The sequence below is a fragment of the Hypanus sabinus genome, chromosome 17, assembly GCF_030144855.1.
Source record: "Hypanus sabinus isolate sHypSab1 chromosome 17, sHypSab1.hap1, whole genome shotgun sequence".
Taxonomy (NCBI): domain Eukaryota; kingdom Metazoa; phylum Chordata; class Chondrichthyes; order Myliobatiformes; family Dasyatidae; genus Hypanus; species Hypanus sabinus.
In genome coordinates, this window is record NC_082722.1 from 79,423,045 (window position 1) to 79,445,849 (window position 22,805).

Sequence of the window (22,805 nt, forward strand, 5' to 3'; positions counted from 1 at the left end):
GTAGGCTGTTTACAGTGAACAGGTAGAGGAGACTCTGTAGGTTGTGTACAGTGAACAGGTAGAGGAGACACTGTAGATTGTGTACAGTGAACATGTAGAGGAGATTCTGTAGATTGTGTACAGTGAACCGGTAGAGGAGACTCTGTAGTCTGTGTACAGTGACAGGTAGAGGAGGCTCTGTAGGCTGTGTAAAGTGTACAGGTAGAGGAGACTCTATTGGCTGTGTACAGTGAGCATGTAGAGGAGACTCTGTAGGCTGTGTACAGTGAACAGTTAGAGGAGACTCTGTAGGTTGTGTACAGTGTACAGGTGGAGGAGACTCTGTAGGTTGTGTACAGTGAACAGGTAGTGTAGATTCTGTAGGCTGTCTACAGTGAACAGTTCGAGGAGTCTTTAGGCTGTGTACAGTGAGCAGGTAGACGAGACTCTGTAGGCTGTGTACAGTGAACAGGTAGAGGAGACTCTGTAGGTTGTGTACTGTGAACAGGTAGAGGAGACACTGTAGATTGTGTACAGTGAACAGGTAGAGGAGACTGTAGGCTGTGTACAGTGAGCAGGTAGCGGAGACTCTGTAGGCTGTGTACAGTGAACAGGTAGAGGAGACTCTGTAGGTTGTGTACAGTGAACAGGTGGAGGAGACTCTGCAGGTTGTGTACAGTGAACAGGTAGTGGAGATTCAGTAGGCTGTGTACAGTGAACAGGTCGAGGAGTCTCTGTAGGCTGTGTACAGTGAACATGTAGAGGAGACTCTGTAGGCTGTGTACAGTGAACAGTTAGAGGAGATTCTGTAGGCCGTGTACAGTGAACAGGTAGAGGAGACTCTGTAGGCTGCGTACAGTGAGCAGGTAGAGGAGACTCTGTAGGCTGTGTACAGTGAACAGTTAGAGGAGACTCTGTAGGTTGTGTACAGTGAACAGGTAGAGGAGACTCTGTAGGCTGTGTTCAGTGAACAGGTGGTGGAGACTCTGTTGGTTTTGTACAGTGAACAGGTAGTGCAGATTCAGTAGGCTGTGTACAGTGAACAGTTAGAGGTGACTCTGTAGGTTGTGTGCAGTGAGCAGGTAGAGGAGACTCTGTAGGTTGTGTGCAGTGAACAGGTAGAGGAGACTCTGTAGGCTGTTTACTGTGAACAGGTAGAGGAGACTCTGTAGGTTGTGTACAGTGAACAGGTAGAGGAGACTCTGTAGATTGTGTACAGTGAACAGGTAGAGGAGACACTGTAGATTGTGTACAGTGAACATGTAGAGGAGATTCTGTAGATTGTGTACAGTGAACCGGTAGAGCAGACTCTGTAGGCTGTGTACAGTGAACAGGTAGAGGAGACTCTGTAGGCTGTGTACAGTGAGCATGTAGAGGAGACTCTGTAGGCTGTGTACAGTGAACAGGTAGAGGAGACACTGTAGATTGTGTACAGTGAACAGGTGGAGGAGACTCTGTAGATTGTGTACAGTGAACAGGTAGAGGAGACTCGGTAGGTTGTGTACAGTGAACAGGTAGAGGAGACGCTCTAGAATGTTTACAATGAATAGAGGAGACTCTGTAGTCTGAGTACAGTGAACAGGTGGAGGAGATTCTGTAGGCTGTGTACAGTTAACAGTTCGAGGAGACTCTGCAGGCTGTGTACAGTGAGCATGTAGAGGAGACTCTGTAGGCTGTGTACAGTGAACAGGTAGAGGAGACTCTGTAGGCTGTGTACAGTGAACAGTTAGAGGAGACTCTGTAGGTTGTGTACAGTGAACAGGTAGAGGAGACTCTGTAGGCTGTGTACAGTGAACAGGTAGAGGAGACTCTGTAGGCCGTGTACAGTGAACAGTTAGAGGTGACTCTGTAGGTTGTGTGCAGTGAACAGGTAGAGGTGACTCTGTAGTCTGTGTACAGTGAACAGGTAGAGGAGACTCTGTAGTCTGTGTACGGTGAGAAGGTAGAGGAGACTATGTAGGTTGTGTGCAGTGAACAGGTAGAGGAGACTCTGTAGGTTCTGTGCAGTGAACTGGTAGAGGAGACTCTGTAGGCTGTTTACAGTGAACAGGTAGAGGAGACTCTGTAGGTTGTGTACAGTGAACAGGTAGAGGAGACACTGTAGATTGTATACAGTGAACATGTAGAGGAGATTCTGTAGATTGTGTACACTGAACCGGTAGAGGAGACTCTGTAGTCTGTGTACAGTGAACATGTAGAGGAGATTCTGTAGATTGTGTACAGTGAAAAGGTAGAGGAGACTCTGTAGGTTGTGTACAGTGAACAGGTAGAGGAGACTCTGTTGGCTGTGTACAGTGAGCAGGTAGAGGAGACTCTGTAGATTGTGTACAGTGAACAGTTAGAGGAGACTCTGTAGGTTGTGTACAGTGAACATTAGAGGAGACTCTGTAGGCTGTGTACAATGAATAGAGGAGACTCTGTAGATTGTGTATAGTGTACAGGTGGAGGAGACTCTGTAGGTTGTGTACAGTGAACAGGTAGTGGAGATGCTGTTGGCTGTGTAAAGTAAGCATGTAGAGGAGACTCTGTAGGCTGTGTACAGTGAACAGTTAGAGGAGTCTTTAGGCTGTGTACAGTGAGCAGGTAGAGGAGACTCTGTAGGCTGTGTACAGTGAACAGGTAGAGGAGACTCTGTAGATTGTGTACAGTGAACAGGTAGAGGAGACTCTGTAGGTTGTGTACAGTGAACAGGTACAGGAGACTCGGTAGGCTGTGTACAGTGAGCAGGTAGAGGAGACTCTGTAGGTTGTGTGCAGTGAACAGGTAGAGGAGACTCTGTAGGTTGTGTACAGTGAACAGGTAGAGGAGACTCTGTAGGCTGTGTACAGTGAACAGGTAGAGGAGACTCTGTAGGCTGTGTACAGTGAACAGGTAGAGGAGACTCTGTAGGCTGTGTAATGTGAACAGGTAGAGGAGACTCTGTAGGCTGTGTACAGTGAACAGGTAGAGGAGACTATGTAGGTTGTGTGCAGTGAACAGGTAGAGGAGACTCTGTAGGTTCTGTGCAGTGAACTGGTAGAGGAGACTCTGTAGGCTGTTTACAGTGAACAGGTAGAGGAGACTCTGTAGTTTGTGTACAGTGAACAGGTAGAGGAGACACTGTAGATTGTGTACAGTGAACATGTAGAGGAGATTCTGTAGATTGTGTACAGTGAACCGGTAGAGGAGACTCTGTAGTCTGTGTACAGTGACAGGTAGAGGAGGCTCCGTAGGCTGTGTAAAGTGTACAGGTAGAGGAGACTCTATTGGCTGTGTACAGTGAGCATGTAGAGGAGACTCTGTAGGCTGTGTACAGTGAACAGTTAGAGGAGACTCTGTAGGTTGTGTACAGTGTACAGGTGGAGGAGACTCTGTAGGTTGTGTACAGTGAACAGGTAGTGTAGATTCTGTAGGCTGTGTACAGTGAACAGTTCGAGGAGTCTTTAGGCTGTGTACAGTGAGCAGGTAGACGAGACTCTGTAGGCTGTGTACAGTGAACAGGTAGAGGAGACTCTGTAGGTTGTGTACTGTGAACAGGTAGCGGAGACTCTGTAGGCTGTGTACAGTGAACAGGTAGAGGAGACTCTGTAGGTTGTGTACAGTGAACAGGTGGAGGAGACTCTGCAGGTTGTGTACAGTGAACAGGTTGTGGAGATTTAGTAGGCTGTGTACAGTGAACAGGTCGAGGAGACTCTGTAGGCTGTGTACAGTGAACATGTAGAGGAGACTCTGTAGGCTGTGTACAGTGAACAGTTAGAGGAGATTCTGTAGGCCGTGTACAGTGAACAGGTAGAGGAGACTCTGTAGGCTGCGTACAGTGAGCAGGTAGAGGAGACTCTGTAGGCTGTGTACAGTGAACAGTTAGAGGAGACTCTGTAGGTTGTGTACAGTGAACAGGTAGAGGAGACTCTGTAGGCTGTGTTCAGTGAACAGGTGGTGGAGACTCTGTTGGTTTTGTACAGTGAACAGGTAGTGCAGATTCAGTAGGCTGTGTACAGTGAACAGTTAGAGGTGACTCTGTAGGTTGTGTGCAGTGAGCAGGTAGAGGAGACTCTGTAGTCTGTGTACAGTGACAGGTAGAGGAGGCTCTGTAGGCTGTGTAAAGTGTACAGGTAGAGGAGACTCTATTGGCTGTGTACAGTGAGCATGTAGAGGAGACTCTGTAGGCTGTGTACAGTGAACAGTTAGAGGAGACTCTGTAGGTTGTGTACAGTGTACAGGTGGAGGAGACTCTGTAGGTTGTGTACAGTGAACAGGTAGTGTAGATTCTGTAGGCTGTCTACAGTGAACAGTTCGAGGAGTCTTTAGGCTGTGTACAGTGAGCAGGTAGACGAGACTCTGTAGGCTGTGTACAGTGAACAGGTAGAGGAGACTCTGTAGGTTGTGTACTGTGAACAGGTAGAGGAGACACTGTAGATTGTGTACAGTGAACAGGTAGAGGAGACTGTAGGCTGTGTACAGTGAGCAGGTAGCGGAGACTCTGTAGGCTGTGTACAGTGAACAGGTAGAGGAGACTCTGTAGGTTGTGTACAGTGAACAGGTGGAGGAGACTCTGCAGGTTGTGTACAGTGAACAGGTAGTGGAGATTCAGTAGGCTGTGTACAGTGAACAGGTCGAGGAGTCTCTGTAGGCTGTGTACAGTGAACATGTAGAGGAGACTCTGTAGGCTGTGTACAGTGAACAGTTAGAGGAGATTCTGTAGGCCGTGTACAGTGAACAGGTAGAGGAGACTCTGTAGGCTGCGTACAGTGAGCAGGAAGAGGAGACTCTGTAGGCTGTGTACAGTGAACAGTTAGAGGAGACTCTGTAGGTTGTGTACAGTGAACAGGTAGAGGAGACTCTGTAGGCTGTGTTCAGTGAACAGGTGGTGGAGACTCTGTTGGTTTTGTACAGTGAACAGGTAGTGCAGATTCAGTAGGCTGTGTACAGTGAACAGTTAGAGGTGACTCTGTAGGTTGTGTGCAGTGAGCAGGTAGAGGAGACTCTGTAGGTTGTGTGCAGTGAACAGGTAGAGGAGACTCTGTAGGCTGTTTACTGTGAACAGGTAGAGGAGACTCTGTAGGTTGTGTACAGTGAACAGGTAGAGGAGACTCTGTAGATTGTGTACAGTGAACAGGTAGAGGAGACACTGTAGATTGTGTACAGTGAACATGTAGAGGAGATTCTGTAGATTGTGTACAGTGAACCGGTAGAGCAGACTCTGTAGGCTGTGTACAGTGAACAGGTAGAGGAGACTCTGTAGGCTGTGTACAGTGAGCATGTAGAGGAGACTCTGTAGGCTGTGTACAGTGAACAGGTAGAGGAGACACTGTAGATTGTGTACAGTGAACAGGTGGAGGAGACTCTGTAGATTGTGTACAGTGAACAGGTAGAGGAGACTCGGTAGGTTGTGTACAGTGAACAGGTAGAGGAGACGCTCTAGAATGTTTACAATGAATAGAGGAGACTCTGTAGTCTGAGTACAGTGAACAGGTGGAGGAGATTCTGTAGGCTGTGTACAGTTAACAGTTCGAGGAGACTCTGCAGGCTGTGTACAGTGAGCATGTAGAGGAGACTCTGTAGGCTGTGTACAGTGAACAGGTAGAGGAGACTCTGTAGGCTGTGTACAGTGAACAGTTAGAGGAGACTCTGTAGGTTGTGTACAGTGAACAGGTAGAGGAGACTCTGTAGGCTGTGTACAGTGAACAGGTAGAGGAGACTCTGTAGGCCGTGTACAGTGAACAGTTAGAGGTGACTCTGTAGGTTGTGTGCAGTGAACAGGTAGAGGTGACTCTGTAGTCTGTGTACAGTGAACAGGTAGAGGAGACTCTGTAGTCTGTGTACGGTGAGAAGGTAGAGGAGACTATGTAGGTTGTGTGCAGTGAACAGGTAGAGGAGACTCTGTAGGTTCTGTGCAGTGAACTGGTAGAGGAGACTCTGTAGGCTGTTTACAGTGAACAGGTAGAGGAGACTCTGTAGGTTGTGTACAGTGAACAGGTAGAGGAGACACTGTAGATTGTATACAGTGAACATGTAGAGGAGATTCTGTAGATTGTGTACACTGAACCGGTAGAGGAGACTCTGTAGTCTGTGTACAGTGAACATGTAGAGGAGATTCTGTAGATTGTGTACAGTGAAAAGGTAGAGGAGACTCTGTAGGTTGTGTACAGTGAACAGGTAGAGGAGACTCTGTTGGCTGTGTACAGTGAGCAGGTAGAGGAGACTCTGTAGATTGTGTACAGTGAACAGTTAGAGGAGACTCTGTAGGTTGTGTACAGTGAACATTAGAGGAGACTCTGTAGGCTGTGTACAATGAATAGAGGAGACTCTGTAGATTGTGTATAGTGTACAGGTGGAGGAGACTCTGTAGGTTGTGTACAGTGAACAGGTAGTGGAGATGCTGTTGGCTGTGTAAAGTAAGCATGTAGAGGAGACTCTGTAGGCTGTGTACAGTGAACAGTTAGAGGAGTCTTTAGGCTGTGTACAGTGAGCAGGTAGAGGAGACTCTGTAGGCTGTGTACAGTGAACAGGTAGAGGAGACTCTGTAGATTGTGTACAGTGAACAGGTAGAGGAGACTCTGTAGGTTGTGTACAGTGAACAGGTACAGGAGACTCGGTAGGCTGTGTACAGTGAGCAGGTAGAGGAGACTCTGTAGGTTGTGTGCAGTGAACAGGTAGAGGAGACTCTGTAGGTTGTGTACAGTGAACAGGTAGAGGAGACTCTGTAGGCTGTGTACAGTGAACAGGTAGAGGAGACTCTGTAGGCTGTGTACAGTGAACAGGTAGAGGAGACTCTGTAGGCTGTGTAATGTGAACAGGTAGAGGAGACTCTGTAGGCTGTGTACAGTGAACAGGTAGAGGAGACTATGTAGGTTGTGTGCAGTGAACAGGTAGAGGAGACTCTGTAGGTTCTGTGCAGTGAACTGGTAGAGGAGACTCTGTAGGCTGTTTACAGTGAACAGGTAGAGGAGACTCTGTAGGTTGTGTACAGTGAACAGGTAGAGGAGACACTGTAGATTGTGTACAGTGAACATGTAGAGGAGATTCTGTAGATTGTGTACAGTGAACCGGTAGAGGAGACTCTGTAGTCTGTGTACAGTGACAGGTAGAGGAGGCTCCGTAGGCTGTGTAAAGTGTACAGGTAGAGGAGACTCTATTGGCTGTGTACAGTGAGCATGTAGAGGAGACTCTGTAGGCTGTGTACAGTGAACAGTTAGAGGAGACTCTGTAGGTTGTGTACAGTGTACAGGTGGAGGAGACTCTGTAGGTTGTGTACAGTGAACAGGTAGTGTAGATTCTGTAGGCTGTGTACAGTGAACAGTTCGAGGAGTCTTTAGGCTGTGTACAGTGAGCAGGTAGACGAGACTCTGTAGGCTGTGTACAGTGAACAGGTAGAGGAGACTCTGTAGGTTGTGTACTGTGAACAGGTAGCGGAGACTCTGTAGGCTGTGTACAGTGAACAGGTAGAGGAGACTCTGTAGGTTGTGTACAGTGAACAGGTGGAGGAGACTCTGCAGGTTGTGTACAGTGAACAGGTTGTGGAGATTTAGTAGGCTGTGTACAGTGAACAGGTCGAGGAGACTCTGTAGGCTGTGTACAGTGAACATGTAGAGGAGACTCTGTAGGCTGTGTACAGTGAACAGTTAGAGGAGATTCTGTAGGCCGTGTACAGTGAACAGGTAGAGGAGACTCTGTAGGCTGCGTACAGTGAGCAGGTAGAGGAGACTCTGTAGGCTGTGTACAGTGAACAGTTAGAGGAGACTCTGTAGGTTGTGTACAGTGAACAGGTAGAGGAGACTCTGTAGGCTGTGTTCAGTGAACAGGTGGTGGAGACTCTGTTGGTTTTGTACAGTGAACAGGTAGTGCAGATTCAGTAGGCTGTGTACAGTGAACAGTTAGAGGTGACTCTGTAGGTTGTGTGCAGTGAGCAGGTAGAGGAGACTCTGTAGGTTGTGTGCAGTGAACAGGTAGAGGAGACTCTGTAGGCTGTTTACTGTGAACAGGTAGAGGAGACTCTGTAGGTTGTGTACAGTGAACAGGTAGAGGAGACTCTGTAGATTGTGTACAGTGAACAGGTAGAGGAGACACTGTAGATTGTGCACAGTGAACATGTAGAGGAGATTCTGTAGATTGTGTACAGTGAACCGGTAGAGCAGACTCTGTAGTCTGTGCACAGTGAAAAGGTAGAGGAGACTCTGTAGATTGTGTACAGTGAACAGGTAGAGGAGACACTGTAGATTGTGTACAGTGAACATGTAGAGGAGACTCTGTAGGTTGTGTACAGTGAACAGGTAGAGGAGACTCTGTTGGCTGTGTACAGTGAGCAGGTAGAGGAGGCTCTGTAGATTGTGTACAGTGAACCGGTAGAGGAGACTCTGTAGTCTGTGTACAGTGAAAAGGTAGAGGAGACTCTGTAGATTGTGTACAGTGAACAGGTAGAGGAGACTCTGTAGGCTGTGTACAGTGAACAGGTAGAGGAGACTGTAGTCTGTGTACAATGAATAGAGGAGACTCTTGTTGATTGTGTACAGTGAGCAGGTAGAGGAGACACTGTAGGCCGTGTACAGTGAACAGTTAGAGGTGACTCTGTAGGTTGTGTGCAGTGAACAGGTAGAGGTGACTCTGTAGTCTGTGTACAGTGAACAGGTAGAGGAGACTCTGTAGTCTGTGTACGGTGAGCAGGTAGAGGAGACTATGTAGGTTGTGTGCAGTGAACATGTAGAGGAGACTCTGTAGGTTGTGTACAGTGAACAGGTAGAGGAGACACTGTAGATTGTGTACAGTGAACATGTAGAGGAGATTCTGTAGATTGTGTACAGTGAACCGGTAGAGGAGACTCTGTAGTCTGTGTACAGTGAAAAGGTAGAGGAGACTCTGTAGGTTGTGTACAGTGAACAGGTAGAGGAGACTCTGTTGGCTGTGTACAGTGAGCAGGTAGAGGAGACTCTGTAGGCTGTGTACAGTGAACAGTTAGAGGAGACTCTGTAGGTTGTGTACAGTGAACATGTAGAGGAGACTCTGTAGGCTGTGTACAGTGAACAGTTAGAGGAGACTCTGTAGTCTGTGTACAATGAATAGAGGAGACTCTGTAGATTGTGTATCGTGTACAGGTGGAGGAGACTCTGTAGGTTGTGTAAAGTAAGCATTTAGAGGAGACTCTGCAGGCTGTGTACAGTGAACAGTTAGAGGAGTCTTTAGGCTGTGTACAGTGAGCAGGTAGAGGAGACTCTGTAGGCTGTGTACAGTGAACAGGTAGAGGAGACTCTGTAGATTGTGTACAGTGAACAGGTAGAGGAGACTCTGTAGGTTGTGTACAGTGAACAGGTAGAGGAGACTCGGTAGGCTGTGTACAGTGAGCATGTAGAGGAGACTCTGTAGGCTGTGTACAGTGAACAGGTAGAGGAGACACTGTAGATTCTGTACAGTGAACATGTAGGGGAGATTCTGTATATTGTGTACAGTGAACCGGTAGAGGAGACTCTGTAGTCTGTGTACAATGAATAGAGGAGACTCTGTAGATTGTGTACAGTGAACAGTTAGAGGAGACTCTGTAGGTTATGTACAGTGAACAGGTAGAGGAGACTCTGTAGGCTGTGTACAGTGAACAGGTAGAGGAGACTCTGTAGTCTGTGTACAATGAATAGAGGAGACTCTTGTAGATGGTGTACAGTGAGCAGGTAGAGGAGACACTGTAGGCAGTGTACAGTGAACAGTTAGAGGTGACTCTGTAGGTTGTGTGCAGTGAACAGGTAGAGGTGACTCTGTAGTCTGTGTACAGTGAACAGGTAGAGGAGACTCTGTAGTCTGTGTACGGTGAGAAGGTAGAGGAGACTATGTAGGTTGTGTGCAGTGAACAGGTAGAGGAGACTCTGTAGGTTCTGTGCAGTGAACTGGTAGAGGAGACTCTGTAGGCTGTTTACAGTGAACAGGTAGAGGAGACTCTGTAGGTTGTGTACAGTGAACAGGTAGAGGAGACACTGTAGATTGTATACAGTGAACATGTAGAGGAGATTCTGTAGATTGTGTACAGTGAACCGGTAGAGGAGACTCTGTAGTCTGTGTACAGTGAAAAGGTAGAGGAGACTCTGTAGGTTGTGTACAGTGAACAGGTAGAGGAGACTCTGTTGGCTGTGTACAGTGAGCAGGTAGAGGAGACTCTGTAGGCTGTGCACAGTGAACAGTTAGAGGAGACTCTGTAGGTTGTGTACAGTGAACATGTAGAGGAGACTCTGTAGGCTGTGTACAATCAATAGAGGAGACTCTGTAGATTGTGTATAGTGTACAGGTGGAGGAGACTCTGTAGGTTGTGTACAGTGAACAGGTAGTGGAGATGCTGTTGGCTGTGTAAAGTAAGCATGTAGAGGAGACTCTGTAGGCTGTGTACAGTGAACAGTTAGAGGAGTCTTTAGGCTGTGTACAGTGAGCAGGTAGAGGAGACTCTGTAGGCTGTGTACAGTGAACAGGTAGAGGAGACTCTGTAGATTGTGTACAGTGAACAGGTAGAGGAGACTCTGTAGGTTGTGTACAGTGAACAGGTAGAGGAGACTCGGTAGGCTGTGTACAGTGAGCAGGTAGAGGAGACTCTGTAGGTTGTGTGCAGTGAACAGGTAGAGGAGACTCTGTAGGTTGTGTATAGTGAACAGGTAGAGGAGACTCTGTAGGCTGTGTACAGTGAACAGGTAGAGGAGACTCTGTAGGCTGTGTAATGTGAACAGGTAGAGGAGACTCTGTAGGCTGTGTACAGTGAACAGGTAGAGGAGACTATGTAGGTTGTGTGCAGTGAACAGGTAGAGGAGACTCTGTAGGTTCTGTGCAGTGAACTGGTAGAGGAGACTCTGTAGGCTGTTTACAGTGAACAGGTAGAGGAGACTCTGTAGGTTGTGTACAGTGAACAGGTAGAGGAGACACTGTAGATTGTGTACAGTGAACATGTAGAGGAGATTCTGTAGATTGTGTACAGTGAACCGGTAGAGGAGACTCTGTAGTCTGTGTACAGTGACAGGTAGAGGAGGCTCTGTAGGCTGTGTAAAGTGTACAGGTAGAGGAGACTCTATTGGCTGTGTACAGTGAGCATGTAGAGGAGACTCTGTAGGCTGTGTACAGTGAACAGTTAGAGGAGACTCTGTAGGTTGTGTACAGTGTACAGGTGGAGGAGACTCTGTAGGTTGTGTACAGTGAACAGGTAGTGTAGATTCTGTAGGCTGTGTACAGTGAACAGTTCGAGGAGTCTTTAGGCTGTGTACAGTGAGCAGGTAGACGAGACTCTGTAGGCTGTGTACAGTGAACAGGTAGAGGAGACTCTGTATGTTGTGTACTGTGAACAGGTAGAGGAGACACTGTAGATTGTGTACAGTGAACAGGTAGAGGAGACTGTAGGCTGTGTACAGTGAACAGGTAGAGGAGACTCTGTAGGTTGTGTACAGTGAACAGGTGGAGGAGACTCTGCAGGTTGTGTACAGTGAACAGGTAGTGGAGATTCAGTAGGCTGTGTACAGTGAACAGGTCGAGGAGACTCTGTAGGCTGTGTACAGTGAACATGTAGAGGAGACTCTGTAGGCTGTGTACAGTGAACAGTTAGAGGAGATTCTGTAGGCCGTGTACAGTGAACAGGTAGAGGAGACTCTGTAGGCTGCGTACAGTGAGCAGGTAGAGGAGACTCTGTAGGCTGTGTACAGTGAACAGTTAGAGGAGACTCTGTAGGTTGTGTACAGTGAACAGGTAGTGGAGATTCTGTTGGCTGTGTAAAGTAAGCATGTAGAGGAGACTCTGCAGGCTGTGTACAGTGAACAGTTAGAGGAGTCTTTAGGCTGTGTACAGTGAGCAGGTAGAGGAGACTCTGTAGGCTGTGTACAGTGAACAGGTAGAGGAGACTCTGTAGATTGTGTACAGTGAACAGGTAGAGGAGACTCTGTAGGTTGTGTACAGTGAACAGGTAGAGGAGACTCGGTAGGCTGTGTACAGTGAGCATGTAGAGGAGACTCTGTAGGCTGTGTACAGTGAACAGGTTGAGGAGACACTGTAGATTCTGTACAGTGAACATGTAGGGGAGATTCTGTATATTGTGTACAGTGAACCGGTAGAGGAGACTCTGTAGTCTGTGTACAATGAATAGAGGAGACTCTGTAGATTGTGTACAGTGTACAGGTGGAGGAGACTCTGTAGGTTGTGTACAGTGAACAGGTAGTGGAGATTCTGTTGGCTGTGTACAGTGAGCAGGTAGACGAGACTCTGTAGGCTGTGTTCAGTGAACAGTTAGAGGAGTCTTTAGGCTGTGTACAGTGAGCAGGTAGAGGAGACTCTGTAGGCTATGTACAGTGAACAGGTAGATGAGACTCTGTAGATTGTGTACAGTGAACAGTTAGAGGAGACACTGTAGATTGTGTACAGTGAACATGTAGAGGAGACTCTGTAGGTTGTGTACAGTGAACAGGTAGAGGAGACTCTGTTGGCTGTGTACAGTGAGCATATAGAGGAGACTCTGTAGGCTGTGTACAGTGAACAGTTAGAGGAGACTCTGTAGGTTGTGTACTGTGAACAGGTAGAGGAGACACTGTAGATTGTGTGCAGTGAACAGGTAGAGGCGACTCTGTAGGCTGTGTACAGTGAGCAGGTAGAGGAGACTCTGTAGGCTGTGTACAGTGAGCAGGTAGAGGAGACTCTGTAGGTTGTGTACAGTGAACAGGTGGTGGAGACTCTGTAGGTTGTGTACAGTGAACAGGTAGTGGAGATTCAGTAGGCTGTGTACAGTGAACAGGTAAAGGAGACTCTGTAGGATGTGTACAGTGAGCAGGTAGAGGAGACTCTGTAGGCTGTGTACAGTGAACAGTTAGAGGAGACTCTGTAGGTTGTGTACAGTGAACAGGTAGAGGAGACTCTGTAGGCTGTGTACAGTGAACAGGTGGTGGAGACTCTGTTGGTTTTGTACAGTGAACAGGTAGTGCAGATTCAGTAGGCTGTGTACAGTGAACAGGTTGAGGAGACTCTGTAGGCTGTGTACAGTCAACAGGTAGAGGAGATTCTGTAGGCTGTGTACAGTGAGCAGGTAGAGTAGACTCTGTAGGCTGTGTACAGTCAACAGGTAGAGGAGACTCTGTAGGCTGTGTACAGTCAACAGGTAGAGGAGATTCTGTAGGCTGTGTACAGTCAACAGGTAGAGGAGACTCTGTAGTCTGTGTACAGTCAACAGGTAGAGGAGATTCTGTAGGCTGTGTACAGGCAACAGGTAGAGGAGACTCTGTAGGCTGTGTACAGTCAACAGGTAGAGGAGACTCTGTAGGCTGTGTACAGTCCACAGGTAGAGGAGATTCTGTAGGCTGTGTACAGTCAACAGGTAGAGGAGACTCTGTAGGCTGTGTACAGTCAACAGGTAGAGGAGACTCTGTAGTCTGTGTACAGTCAACAGGTAGAGGAGACTCTTTAGGCTGTGTACAGTCAACAGGTAGAGGAGATTCTGTAGGCTGTGTACAGTGAGCAGGTAAAGTAGACTCTGTAGGCTGTGTACAGTCAACAGGCAGAGGAGACTCTGTAGGCTGTGTACAGTCAACATGTAGAGGAGATTCTGTAGGCTGTGTACAGTCAACAGGTAGAGGAGACTCTGTAGGCTGTGTACAGTCAACATGTAGAGGAGACTCTGTAGGCTGTGTACAGTGAACAGGTAGAGGAGATTCTGTAGGCTGTGTACAGTGAACATGTAGAGGAGACTCTGTAGGCTGTGTACAGTCAACAGGTAGAGGAGATTCTGTAGGCTGTGTACAGTCAACATGTAGAGGAGACTGTAGGCTGTGTACAGTGAACTGCAGACTGTGTGCTGTTTGCAGTGACTGAGTGGATAGGAATAGATTAAGGTGGCAGATAAATGTGTGGCTGAAGAATTCAAGCAGGGGGCAGCGATTCAGATTTCTGGATAATTAGAACCTCTTCTGTGGCAGTTGAATAAAAGATAGGATGCATTTGGTTCTGAGCAGGATCAATATTCTTGTGGGAAGATTTACTACAGCTGTTGTGAGTGGTTCAAACTAATATGGCAGAGGCATGGAAACCAATATGATAAAGCTGGTGATGAGCCAGTAGATGATGGATGTAATCTGAATGTAAGGAAGCTCAAGCTGATGATTGGGTACAAGTGTAGACGGATGATAATTAAATTGTACCACAGAGGCAAAATTCTAAAGGGCAAAGAATGCAGGACTGACGGTGCTGTACTTAAATGTGTGTAGCTTTCGGAATAAGATGGACAAACTCGTAGCGCCATTAGAGATTGGCCAGTGCGATGTTCTGGGTTTCACTGAGTCATGGCTGAAAGATGTTCATAGCTGGGAGCTTAACATCAAAAGGTATACTGTGTGTTGAAAGGACAGGCAGGAAGGTCTAGGGTGGTGGTGTGCTCTGTTGGCAAGAGATCGAATTACGTCTTTAGAAAGAAGTGACATCGGGTCAGAGAATGTTGAATCTTTGTGGGTAGAGTTAAGAAACTGCAAGGGTAAAAGAACCATTATGGGAATCCTATATAGACCTCCAAATAGTAGCTATAATGTGGGGTTAAGATTAACCCTACTCAGGGAAAGGTGATCTTCAATTAGGTGTTTTGTAATAGATCTTATTAGGGAGCTTAAGGTAAAGGAACCCTGAGGAAACAGTGATCATATTATGATTGAATTCATTCTGCAATTTGAGAGGGAGAAGCATAACTCACATGTATCAGTATTGCAATGGTATAATGAATATCATAGAGACCAGGAAGAGGAGCTTTCCCAGGTGGATTGGAGGAGGGTACTGGCGGGGATGACGGCAGAGCAGAGATGGCTGAAGTTTCTGGGAATAGCTCACATGGCGCAGGATAGATACGCCCCACAAAAGAAGAAGTTCTCAAATAGCACGGGTAGGCAACCGTGGCTGACAAGGGAAGTTAAAGACTGCATAAAAGCCAAGGAAAGGGCATACCAGGTAGCAAAAGTAAGTGGGAAGTTGGATGATTGGGAAGTTTTTAAAATCCAACAAAAGGTAACTAAAAAGCTATAGGAAGGGAAAAGATGAAATATGAGGGCAGACTAGCCAATTATGTAAAGCAGGATATCAAAAGTTTTCTCAGTTATATAAAAAATAAAAGGGATATAGAATATATATGATGTTGGTGAGGCAATAATGGGGGACAAAGAAATTGCAGATGAACTTAATAGGTACTTGGTATCTGTCTTCACTGTGGAAGACACTAGCAGTGTGCCAGAGGTTTGTGAGTGTCAGGGAGCAGGAGTGAGTGCCATTACTATTACAAAGGAAAAAGTGCTCGGCAAGCTCAGAGGTCTTAAGGTAGATATGTCACCTGGGCCAGATGGACTACATCCCAGAGTCCTGAGAGAGGTTGCTAAAGAAACAATGAACGCATTGGTCATGATCTTTCAAGAATCACTTGATTCTGGCATGGTCTCAGAGGACCAGAAAATTGCAAATGTCACTTCATTCTTCAAGAAGAGAGGAAGGCATAAGAGGGGAAATTATAGGCCAGTTAGCTTAACCTCAATGGTTGGGAAAGTGTTGGAGTCTATTTTTAAGGATGAGGTTTCAAGGTACTTGGAGACTAATGATAAAATAACTGAAAGTCAGCATAGTTTCTATAAAGGGAAATCTTGCCTGACAAATCTGTTGGAGTCCTTCGAGAAAGTAGCAAGCAAGGTAGACAGGAGAGGCAGCGGATGTCATTTACTTGGATTTTCAGAAGGTGTTTGATAAGGTGCCACACATGAAGCTGCTCAACAAGATAAAATCCCGTGGTGTTACAGTAAATATTCTGGCCTGGATAGAGAAATGGCTGATAGGCAGGAGGCAGCGAGTGGGAATAAAAGGGGCCTTTTCTGGTTGACTACCAGCGACTAGTGGTGTTCCTCATAGGTCAGTACTGGAACTGCTACTTCTTACATTGTCAATGATTTAGTTAATAGAATTGATGACTTTGTGACCAAGTTTGTGGATGATATGAAGATAGGTGGGGGGGTGGGTAGTGCTGGGGAAGCAATGCAATCACAGCAGGACTGGACAAATTGGAAGAATAGGCAAAAAAGTGGCAGATGGACTATAGTGTTAGAAAATGTATGATAATGCATTTTAGTTAAATGAACAATAGTGTGGACTATTATCTTAATGGGAGAATGTTCAAACATCAGAGTTGCAGAGGGACTTTGGAGTCCTCGTGCAAGACTCCCAGAAGGTTAATTTACAGGTTGAGTCTGAGGTAAAGAAAGCAAATGCAATGTTGGCATTTATTTCAAGGGGAATATAAAATAAAAAACAAGGAGGTAATGCTGAGTTTATGAGACAATAGTCAGACCACACTTGGAGTATTGTCAACAGTTCTGAGCCCCATATCTCAGAAAGGATGTGATGTCATCGGAGAGAGTCCAGAGGAGGTTCACGAGGATGATTCTGAGAATGAAGGGGTTAACATATGAAGAACTCTTGGCAGCTTTGGGCCCATACTCACTGGAATTTAGAAGTATGCGTGGTAATCTCATTAAAACCTTCCAAATGTTGAAAGAACTAGATAAGGTGGATGCGGAGAGGATGTTTCCTCTGATGGGGGTACGGAGAACTAGAGGGCGTAGGTTCAAAATTGAGGGGTAACCTTTTAGAACAGAAGGATGAATTTTTTAGCCAGAGAGTGGTGAATCTATGGAATGCTCTGCCACAGACTGCGGTGGAGACCAAGTCTGTGAGTATATTCAAAGCAGAAGTTGATTGATTGGGGCATCAAGGGATATGGTGAGAGAGCAAGTGTATGGGGTTGAATGGGATCTGGGATCAGCCATGATGAAATGGTAGGGCGGACTCATTGGGCTGAATGGCCTAATTCTGCTCCTATGGCTTATGGATATGCATGTGCTTCGCTAATAAATTTTCTTTGAACTTTGAACTGTAATCTGTCTGAATAGCTTCCAGCATGAACATTAATTTCTCTAGCTTCTGGAAATTTCTTCACTCCCCCCCTACTTTGTTTTTCCATTCCCCATTCTGGTTCCCTTCTCATGCCTTCTCCTCACTTACCTATCACCTCCCTCTGATTCCCCTTCTCCTTCCCTTTCTTCCATGGTCCACTCTCCTCTCCAATCAGATTTCTTCTTCTTCAGCCCTTTATCTCTTCTAGCTATCACCCCCTCCCCCTTCCCAACACCCCCACTTTTCCCCTCACCTGGTCTCACCTCTCAACTATCAGCGTGTACCCCTTCCCTACCCCCACCTTCTTATTCTGACCAGCCCCGATGAAGGGTCTCAACCCGAAATGTCGATGGTTCATTCCTCTACATAGATGCTGTCTCGGTTTACTGCAAGAAAATGAATCTCATGACTGTACGTATATGGTGATATATATGTAGTTTGATAATAACTTTGAACTTTGACCTGCTGAGTTCCTGCAGCATTTTGTATGTGTTACTCTGTTTGTTATTGAGTAAATGTCTTGTATTTCTAATGAGTTTGGGATTCACCACTGGTTTTTGAAACAACCTCTCATCAATCATCAGTCCGAGCAATTGCCGTAATCTTAAAGAAATTTATTAAGTTGGAAAAAGTATTCTCTTTGCTAAAGAAAGTATCTTAGAACTTTCAAACAAAAGTGACGGTATCCAGCCAAATCAGTTCCAATATTCAGAATATCCCTGATTATATCTCCCCATTCACTACAGTCAGAATCTTCACACTCATAATCTACCACCTCTATACATCACACATAGCATATAACACCAATATATCACACAACATAGCATGCAGATATATCACACCCATAATACGTCATCTCGTGACACGTATAGAGAATCAGACCAAAACAAATATAGGAGATAGAATGAGGACATTCACCCTACCATCTCACGATATGAAATAGACCAATCCCACCTTCCCACGCTGGATCTGTAGGCCACACCGGGCGTGTAGACCTGTACTTCACACTCTTCAGACTTACCCCTAACTACTGGTTAAATGTAATTCTGGAGAAACCCAGCAGGTCAAACAGTGTCTGTGAGGCGGTGGGGGGAGGGAGATGCTTAAAATGGCGTAAATGGGGAGGGGGGGAGAAGAAATATCGGCATTTCATATCACAATCCTGCATCAGGACTGAGAGAGATGGCTGGTATAAATTCACCCCGTTTCATATCTCCGATACAAACATATCAGTGTGAAGATTAACAGTGCAAAATGAGTTGAGTTAAAGTTATAGTTAGATTGTCCTAGTTATTTCTGCTAATACCAAGGTATAAACGTCAAGTTTGGTACATAATACAATGATAAATGAAATGAACAGGATTGGATTTTGGCTCGGATGCCAATGTGGTATTCAGCAGGACCTTCCAATCAAGCGATGTGAAGATGAACTGCACCCTACACAGAGGCATGTAGGGGAGAGGCTTCCAAGCTGATGTCCCTCTGTCTGTTTTTGCGTTTCTTGCTGGTTACAGAGAGGTGCACAAGCAAGATGATGATGGAGATCCCTGTCCAGGGAGAAGGAGAAGGGTGACCACCATTAGGAATTACTGAATTACCCAGCCCCTCTCACACACACAAACCAAGAACTGTATTCTACATGCCTCATAAGCAACCCTTCTCAGCTGTCTATCACCTCCTTATGGTTCCCTTCCTCCTTCCCTTTCACCCATGGTCCACTCTCCTCCCCTAGCAGATTCCTTCCTCTCCAGCCTTTTACCCCTTCCGCCTATCCCCTCCCAGTTTCTCACATCATTCCCCCTCCCCATCCGCCCACCTGGTCTCACCTATCACCTGCCAGCTTGTCCTCTCTCCCCATCTTCTTATTCTGGCTTCTTGCTGCTTCCTGGTGAAGGGTCGGCCAAAACTATTGGCTTTTTATTCTCCTCCACAGATGCAGCCTGACCTGCTGTGGACCTCCAGTATTTTGGGTTTCTCACAACCTCGGCAAGGCGCCTAACAAGGTAGCGTAGTAGTCAGCTCACTTTACAGCACAGCTGACCCAGGTTCAATTCCCACCCTGCCTGTAAGGAGTTTGTACGTTCTCCCCGTGACTGCGTGGGTTTCCTCCGGGTGCTCTGGTTCCTTCCCACAGTCCAAAGACGTACCAGTTGGCAGGCTAATTGGTCATTGTAAATTGTCCTGTGATTTGGCTGGGGTTAATAGACAATAGGTACAGAAGTAGACTATTCGGCCCTTCGAGCCTGCACCACCATTCTGAGATCATGGCTGATCATCTACTATCAATACCCGGTTCCTGCCTTGTCCCCATATCCCTTGATTCCCCTATCTATAAGATACCTATCTAGCTCCTTCTTGAAAGCATCCAGAGAATTGGCCTCCACCACCTTCCGAGGCAGTGCATTCCAGACCCCCACAGCTCTCTGGGAGAAGAAGTTTTTCCTTAACTCTGTCCTAAATGACCTACCCCTTATTCTCAAACCATGCCTTCTGGTACTGGACTCTCCCAGCATCTGGAACATATTTCCTGCCTCTATCTTGTCCAATCCCTTAATAATCTTATATGTTGCAATCAGATCCCCTCTCAATCTCCTTAATTGCAGCGTGTACAAGCCCAGTCTCTCTAACCTCTCTGCGTAAGACAGTCCAGACATCCCAGGAATTAACCTCGTGAATCTACGCTGCACTTCCTCTACAGCCAGGGTGTCCTTCCTTAATCCTGGAGACCAAAACTGTACACAATACTCCAGGTGTGGTCACACCAGGGCCCTGTACAAATGCAAGAGGATTTCCTTGCTCTTGTACTCAATTCCTTTTGTACTAAAGGCCAACATTCCATAAGCCTTCTTCACTGCCTGCTGCACTTGCTCATTCACCTTCAGTGACTGATGAACAAGGACTCCTAGATCTCTTCATATTTCTCCCTTACCTAACTCTACACCGTTCAGATAATAATCTGCCTTCCTGTTCTTACTCCCAAAGTGGATAACCTCACACTTATTCACATTAAACGTCATCTGCCAAGTATCTGCCCACTCACTCAGCCTATCCAAGTCACCCTGAATTCTCCTAACATCCTCATCACATGTCACACTGCCACCCAGCTTAGTATCATCAGCAAACTTGCTGATGTTATTCTCAATGCCTTCATCTAAATCGTTGTTGTAAATCGTAAGCAGCTATGGTCCCAATACCGAGCCCTGTGGCACCCCACTAGTCACCACCTGCCATTCCGAGAAACACCCATTCACCGCTACCCTTTGCTTTCTATCTGCCAACCAGTTTTCTATCCATGTCAATATCTTCCCCCCAATGCAATGAGCTCTGATTTTACCCACCAATCTCCTATGTAGGACCTTACCAAATGCCTTCTGAAAATCAAGGTACCCTACATCCACTGGATCTCCCTTGTCTAACTTCCTGGTTACATCCTCGAAAAACTCCAATAGATTAGTCAAGCATGATTTGCCCTTGGTAAATCCATGCTGGCTCGGCCCAATCCTGTCACTGCTATCTAGATATGACACTATTTAATCTTTAATAATGGACTCTAGCATCTTCCCCACTACTGATGTTAGGCTGACAGGTCGATAGTTCTCTGTTTTCTCCCTCCCTCCTTTCTTAAAAAGTGGGATAATATTAGCCATTCTCCAATCCTCAGGAACTGATCCTGAATCTAAGGAACATTGGAAAATGATTACCAATGCATCCGCAGTTTCCAGGGCCACCTCCTTTAGTACCCTAGTGTGCAGACCATCTGGACCTGGGGATTTGTCAGCCTTCAGTCCCATCAGTCTTCTCATCACCGTTTCCTTCCGGATGTCAATCTGTTTCATTTCCTCTGTTACCCTATGTCCTTGGCCCATCCATATATCTGGGAGATTGCTTGTGTCTTCCCTAGTGAAGACAGATCTAAAGTACTTATTAAATTCTTCTGCCATTTCTCTGTTTCCCATAACAATTTCACCCAATTCATTCTTCAAGGGCCCAACATTATTCTTAACTATCTTCTTTCTCTTCACATACCTAAAAAAGCTTTTGCTATCTTCCTTTATATTCCTGGCTAGCTTGCATTCGTACCTCATTTTTTTCTCCCCGTATTGTCTTTTTAGTTAAATTCTGTTCCTTAAAAACTTCCCAATCATCTGTCCTCCCACTCACCTTAGCTCTGTCATACTTCCTTTTTTTTAATGCTATGCAATCTCTGACTTCCTTTGTCAACCACTGTGGCCCCTTTCCCCCCTTTGAATCCTTCCTTCTCCGGGGGATGAACTGATTTTGCACCTTGTGCATTATTCCCAAGAATACCTGCCATTGCTGTTCCACTGTTTTCTGCTAGGATATCCGTCCAGTTAACTTTGGCCAGCTCCTCCCTCATGGCTCCATAGTCTCCTTTGTTCAACTGCAACACTGACACCTCCGAGCTGTCCTTATCCTTCTCAAATTGCAGATAAAAACTTATCATATTATGGTCACTACCTCCTAATGGCTCCTTTACTTCAAGATCGCTTATCAAATCCTGTTCATTATACAACACTAAATCCAGAATAGCCTTGTCCCTGGTCAGCTCTCGTACAAGCTGTTCCAAGAATGCATCCCATAGGCACTCTACAAACTCCCTATCCTGTGGTCCAGCACCAACCTGATTCTCCCAGTTCACCTCATGTTGAAATCCCCCATAACTACTGCAACATTACCTTTGCCACGTGCCAATGTTAACTCCCTATTCAACTTGCACCCAATATCCATGCTACTGTTTGGTGGCCTGTAGACAACACCCATTAGGGTCTTATTGCCCTTACTGTTCCTCAGTTCTATCCACACAGACTCTACTTCTCCTGATCCTATGTCCCCCCTTGCAAAGGACTGAATCTCATTCCTCACCAACAGGGCCACCCCACCCCCTCTGCCCACATTTCTGTCCCTACGATAGCACGTATACCCTTGTACATTCATTTCCCAGGTCTGATCTCCCTGCAGCCATGTCTCCATTATCCCAACAACATCATAGTTACCCACTCGCACCCGAGCTTCAAGCTCAACCGCCTTATTTCTGACACTTCATGCATTCAGATAGAGAATTTTTAGCCCATTTCTCCTCTCTCTGTTTAAATCACTGCCTATTTTGTTTAACCCAGCTCCCCGAACTTCCATCAGGCTATACACCCCTTGAATTTTGTTGTCCTTCCTAAACTTACTTATTCTTTCTGCACATTTAACTCCATGTTCCGTCAGACCATCCCTCTGTACATGTGTCCTCCTTATCACTTGTTCCGCCTCACCTTTCTCTACTACACACTTAATATTCCAGAACTGTGTAGTCCCCACCTGTCCTTTATTCTTCATCTCGCTATCCTCTCTCGCATTCTGGATCCCTGCCCCCTGCAAAATTAGTTTAAACCCCCCCCCACCCCCGAGAAGCACTAGCAAACTTTCCTGCAAGAATGTTAGTACCACTCCAGTTCAGGTGTAAACCATCCCGTCGGAACAGATCCCACCTTCCCTGGAACAAAGCCCAATTATCTAAAAACCTGAAGCCCTCCCTCCTGCACCATCCTCTCAGCCATGTATTGATCTGTGTAATCCTGAGCTCCTTGCCTCACTCACACGTGGCACAGGTAGCAATCCTGAGATTATTACCCTGGAGGTCCTGCCCTTCAGCTTCGCACCTAACTCCCTGAACTCACTACGCAGGACCCCCTCACTCATCCTACCCACGTCGTTGGTCCCTACATGGACCACAACATCTGGGTTCTTGCCCCTCCTCTCGAGAATAACCTGCACCCGATCTGAGATGTCCCGGACCCCGGCACCTGGGAGGCAACATACCATCCGAGACTCCTGATCTTCCCCACAAAATCTCCTAACCACCCCCCGACTATAGAATCCCCTATCACTACTGCTCTCTTCTCTTCCCTCCTCCCCTTCCTAGTCGAGGGTCC

General features: G+C 46.4%; 1 protein-coding gene across 1 annotated transcript in view; it reads right to left on the reverse strand.

The window, feature by feature from the left end:
* Positions 1 to 17,462: 17,462 nt before the first annotated feature.
* The window catches only part of LOC132407061 (cadherin-16-like), an 83,740-nt gene continuing 78,397 nt past the window's right edge, over positions 17,463 to 22,805 (reverse strand). The window contains exon 18 of the mRNA XM_059993311.1: positions 17,463 to 18,410. Coding sequence (XP_059849294.1) covers positions 18,301 to 18,410 — 110 coding nt within the window. The 3' untranslated portion in view covers positions 17,463 to 18,300. The remainder of the gene's footprint in view (positions 18,411 to 22,805) is intronic.